At 43.5% G+C, this 5,759-nt stretch overlaps 1 protein-coding gene across 1 annotated transcript in view; it reads left to right on the forward strand.

The window, feature by feature from the left end:
* Positions 1–4,645, forward strand: part of Pcolce2 (procollagen C-endopeptidase enhancer 2) — a 49,450-nt gene extending 44,805 nt beyond the window's left edge. The window contains exons 7-9 of the mRNA XM_005366664.2: positions 1,489–1,572; positions 3,238–3,405; positions 3,563–4,645. Of these exons, the coding sequence (XP_005366721.1) occupies positions 1,489–1,572; positions 3,238–3,405; positions 3,563–3,693 (383 nt within the window). The 3' untranslated portion in view covers positions 3,694–4,645. The remainder of the gene's footprint in view (positions 1–1,488; positions 1,573–3,237; positions 3,406–3,562) is intronic.
* Positions 4,646–5,759: the final 1,114 nt, after the last annotated feature.

Here is a 5,759-nt window from a genome sequence, read left to right on the forward strand (position 1 = left end):
AATATGTATTATAATATAATATAATTGAATTGAATTAGTTTTTGGCCACTGTACATTCAGGAACTATTGAACATTGCCAAACTCTTCATGACCCCCCCCCCCACAGTCAATTACAGAACCCCATATGAGCTGCAATGCAGTCTTAGCTAGGGTTTCTGTTGCTGTGATAAAACACCATGACCAAAGTCTATTTACTTCATCGTACAGCTGTAGCTCACCATCCAGGAAGTCAAGGCAAGAACTGGTACAGAAGCCATGGAGGAGAGCTGCTTACTGGCTTGCTCCTTGAAACTTGCTTAGCCTGCTTTCTCATACAACCGGGGACCACCAGCCCCAGGGATGGCACCGCCCACAGTGTGTGATCGTTAGTCAAGAAAATGCCCTAGAGATTTGTCTGCATGCCAGTGTTATGGAGGCGTTTTCTCAGATAAGATTGTCCTTTTCCAGATGGGTCTCAGTTTGTGTCAGGGCGACAGTTTAAGCTGTGAACTAGATGCACTTTTGCCTCACTAGTTACGGCGAATGTTGCCTATGCTCATCAGATGTCGCCTGCAGAACAGAGTCACCGCCAACTGAGAGCCACTGTGGTTGGGTCTAATTTTACCTGTAACTTGTGCCTCTTGATGAATGAATCCAGTAACTGTGTTACGTCTCAGCCCTTGAGACCCTTACAGCCAATACTGCATTCAAAATTAATACTCAGTGATTCCTGGCATGAAGCCTAACACTTTACATGGAAGTTGCTTTCCTAAGCTCCTGAACAATGGCATCTAGATCGCTGCATATTTTAAATAAGAACTATTTGTGTATTTACACCAAGAAAGTGCCTCTGGCCAGCATGAAAACGCCGTAGAATTCCTCTTGTGAAGAATTAACCTGTGTTCTATCAGTTCAGATTGGTCATGCTGCTTTCTTGGTTTATTTTTGTTTGTTTGTTTGTTTGTTTGTTTTCCCTAAGCTGGGCACACAGGTTAATTCTGTCATAGTGTGAGGTTCATATAAAACATTGGTTCTCAACCTGTGGGTCATGACCCCTTTGGCAAAACTCTACCTCCCAAAATATTTACATTATGATTCATAACAGTAGAAAAGTTACAGTTATGAAATAGCAATGAAATAGCAATGAAGTAGCAATGTTGGGGTCACCACAACATGAGGAACTGTATGTATTAAGGGGTAGCAGCGTTAGGAAGGTTGAGGACCGCTGATACAAAGGAAAGAGAGAGCAAAGCTAAATTTGGATTATCTTTGATCTCAGGTTTAAAATTCAGTGGAGAGTATTGAGTTCCTGTGAGAAAGAACAGTAGTTGGTAGCATGAAGAATTTCTCTGCACGGTTCATAATTATTTCATTGCAGTGGTGGGTTGGTGGCTCAGGGACATGAATGCTGATTTCAGGTGACCAGATTCTAATATAAACACCAATTACAGTGCAATTCGTTTTCCTGAATCTCACGACTCCGTTCTTTGAATTTCTTCTTTGAATTAGGTTTAAAACCCACTGTGGCCCTGTGTCAGCAAAAGTGTAGACGGATGGGGACTCTGGAGAGCAATTATTGTTCAAGCAACTTTGGTAAGAAACAGAAACCAGCCTTTCTCGCTAATGAGAAACTTGAGACTGTGTGCTTAATCTCCAAGGCACTCCCTCGGCTTGTCTGGTGGTGGTTCGGCAACACCAATCATTTACCTGCAGAAGCATAGCCCTGTCTACCAGAGTGTGTCCACCTGTGCTCTTTGAACTGTTTGGCTTCACGGTGAGAAGAGTAGGCTTTAGAAACAGAGCCCCCTTTCGCCGTATCAGTTTAATAAGTTGACTCATACATGACCCTGGCACTCTGTGTTCTGGTTGACTTCTTGAAAAAGCCAGTACAGTCTTTTCAGCATACTTTTTTTTTTCATGCATCAGAGAACGATTTTCTCACATCTGGGATTCAGCTTAATGACACTAAATGATTAAACTCACATCCAAAAGCTGGCCTCTCTCAGAAAGAAGTGCAAGTATCATCTCAGCCGCGGGGTTCCAGTGTGCTAAGGGAAAATGTGAAAATCTGCCATCCGTTTGATGCACTTGTAAACGAGGAGGGAAACTCAGGTGCTTGGGGTTTCTAAGGGATTTTTCCCAATTAGGAACTTGCATCTTCGTGAAAAGCACTTGAGAACCAAAGATGCCAAATTTAATCTTATCGGGAAAAGACAGACGCTGCACTCAAATAGGTTATCAGAAACAAACGTGTCCCCCCTCCCGAAGTTTCTGCTCACTTTCAGTGCCCTAAGTGGCAACGGCCTGGTGCCCAGGGACTGTCTTGTAGGGAAGGGGTACTGTTGCCTTATACGGCAGTTTTCGTGCTGAGTTCAAACGGCTGCATAGAAATGTAAGCAAATATTACCAGGTGTATCTGCGACCACACCCAGGTTAGTCTTCTTTGGGGGATGGGTGAGGAGTTGCGTCTCTGTTTCTTGGGGAACCCTCTCCCCATCTTTCTTGGCTACAGATGACATTGCGAGTGACCTCCATTACCAGGAGCAAAGGAAGGTGTGCTAGGACTTGGGACTCTAGGAGCCTGGCGTATTACATAGCGCTGGGGCTCACACTGCCCTGCGGCATTGTTACCTGTGTCTAGATCTAGATTTAGCCTATTGTCTATGACTCACTTAGATGGCACAGTGACCAGACATTATCTGGTCAGTGAGTTCTCAGCTGTGAATGGAATCCCTCCCCACTGGCAGTTTTTGGTTCTATTAGGGAATGCTAGTACAAACACACAGCTCACTCTTTAAGTTATAGCTCAGTTCTCGACTTTGATTTTCTAAAGGAAATAAACAGGTAAGTACTCATAAGTGAGGGTTATAACTCTATCCATTAAGTGGCAATTATCCACATGTTAGAATATTTTAAGAGGGTCTCCATTTCTTCGTCTTGCTTCTTCTTCTTTCTTCTTCTTCTTTTGGTTTTTTGAGACAGAGTTTCTCTGTGTAGCAGCCCTGGATGTCCTGAAACTCACTTTGTAGACCAGGCTGGCCTCAAACTCACTGAGATCCCCCTGCCTTTGCCTCCCAAGTGCTGGGATTAAAGGCGTGCGCCACCACTGCCTGACTCCACAATCCTTTTCTAGCCTGCTTTTTAGCCACCAATTTTGAGCACTCTTCAACATTAAATTCTCATTTCTGAAATGTAAAAGGTTGAAAATCATTTTCAGCTCTGTTTGGATTTGCCTTCACCATCTGCTTTCCTCTACAGTGTTAGCCGGCACCGTCATCACAACCGTCACCCGCGGTGGGAGTTTGCACGCCACAGTCTCAATCATCAGCATCTACAGGGAGGGCAACCTGGCCATTCAGCAGGCTGGCAAGAACATGAGCGTTAAGCTCACTGTGGTCTGCAGGCAGTGCCCGCTGCTCAGAAGAGGTGAGGACGGAGCAGACAGCCTCTCTGAGCCAGGCAGCGGCTGGGGTAGGAAAGTGGAGTTGAGGTTAACACATTGTCCACTTCTGATGGGGAAGGAAGCCTTTAGTCATAAACATAAAGGAAAAAAAGCATTTATTTTTATATTCTCTTTCTTTAGGTCTGAATTACATTATCATGGGACAAGTGGGTGAAGATGGGCGTGGCAAAATCATGCCAAACAGCTTTGTCAAGATGTTTAAGAATAAGAATCAGAAACCCATGAACGCCCTGAAGAACAAGCAGTGTTAGCCTGAGCTCAGCCACTTCAGCTGGACTTGTTCGTCGCCTCTGAAAGATCTCTTCTCCCCACATAGAAAAGGCCCGTACGGTTTAACACTGAGCATTCTGAGAGATGGGGCTAAGTTACTCCTCACATGGTGGGGGTGTGCCCCACTCCAGTGTGGCTGGTGAAAATTCCGAGCCTGCGCTGTGAGGAGCCGCTCTCTGAGACCCCTCTCACCGGCTGCCTGATGGGAACAGCAGCAAACATGGGCAGCCTGTAATATACGTCTCTGTAGAAAGATATTCTAGAATTGAGTTGTATGAAGATATAAGAAGGGTTTTATAAAGTGCAATATTTATAATGATATTTGGTTACCTTTAAGCATTTGCTCTGAGATGTCACATTTTTTTCTCTTGCATTTTTTAAATCAATGCTTAATAAAAATATTTTAAGGGATTACATGACAGCCAGTAAACTTGTTCTCCCAGAAAGTATAGCTGTGGTACCACTCCTGTTTAACAGGATTCACGGTGCTATTTACACATAAGGTTCTCACTGTGTCAGCTCAGAGCTGGCACTCTAAGAATTCCAGGGATGAGACCCTGATGCAATTATAGTTCATTGCCAATACACTATAAGCCCAGCACTGGAAATGAAATACTCCTAAATAGGGAGGCTGGGGAAACTGAGTCAGGCGGAACCGTAGAGCTGAATCAGTGAGCTCCAGGTGCAGTTAGAGACCCTCAAAGAAATAAGGAGGAGAGTAAATGAAGGTACACACACATGCGCACGTGTGCACACATGCAAGCACATGCACAACACACATGCAACAAGAGGAGCAATATGCTTAGAACAGAAATTGAGTCAAAAGTGGCTATAAATAACAGACAACTTTAACAAAGCTGAAAGTTGTTCTTTTGAAACAACTAATATAGCTCAGAAAACTCTGCAAAGATTAAACATAAAAAACAGTAAAGAGTAGGGGCTGGAGAGATGGCCCAGGGGCTAAAAGCACTGGCTGTTCTAGAGGACCAGGTTCAATCCCCAGCCATCTGTAACTCTAGATTCCAAGGAATCTGACACCCTCTTCTGGTCTTTTGGGGCACTGCATGCATATGGTGCATAGATGCGCATGCCGTAAATTACCCATACATGTAAAATAAAATAAAGATAAATAAAGTTTTTAGAAAAGAGAACCAGGTAAAACCAATTTTATAAATAAAAGGGGACCTTTTCTCAGGTATTATAGATTTAGTAGTATTAAGAGTTCTGGGTACAGTGGTGCTCACCTGTAATGTCAGCACCCATGAAGGCTGAAGCAAGTAGCATCACTTCAGCCAAGAAAGACAGGCCAAAAGTAAAACTGACACACTTACTTCCTCACTTCCTCTCTTTCTCTCTCTCTCTCTCTCTCTCTCTCTCTCTCTCTCTCTCTCTCTCTCTCTCTCTCCTCTCTCCCAGCAAAGTGATAATACTTAGATGGCATTATGAGCTCTTTATGCCTACAGGTTGGAAAATGTGTATGAAATGAGGAGAAATGTAATTCCTGGGATGCGGGGAGGGGTGCCTAGCAACACAGACTTAAGTAGAAAAAGAAGGGGGCTGGAGAGATGGCTCAGAGGTTAAGAGCATTGCCTGCTCTTCCAAAGGTCCTGAGTTCAATTCCCAGCAACCACATGGTGGCTCACAACCATCTGTAATGGGGTCTGGTGCCCTCTTCTGGCCTGCAGGCATACACACAGACAGAATATTGTATACATAATAAATAAATAAATATTTTTTAAAAAAGTAGAAAAAGACATCCGATAAGTATTTTAAGATCGATTGTCCTTCAAAGAAACTCCAAACTCAATTAGCTTTGTTTGTAAAGTTTATCAGGCACCTAAGGGACAAGAACTGTGCACCTAACACAAGCTATCCCAGAGTGTATGCAAGGAAAGGACACAGGGCATTTTCTGCGAGGTTAATAACCTTAATTCTAAAAGTTTAGCAGACAGTAGGCGCCAGGGAAATATCCAGTCTCATTTCATTTAGGAACATAGTTGCAAAAGCTCTAAACAAAACCTTACCAAACAAAATCCATCAAACAAAC

The sequence above is a fragment of the Microtus ochrogaster genome, unplaced genomic scaffold (assembly GCF_000317375.1).
Source record: "Microtus ochrogaster isolate Prairie Vole_2 unplaced genomic scaffold, MicOch1.0 UNK12, whole genome shotgun sequence".
NCBI lineage: Eukaryota > Metazoa > Chordata > Mammalia > Rodentia > Cricetidae > Microtus > Microtus ochrogaster.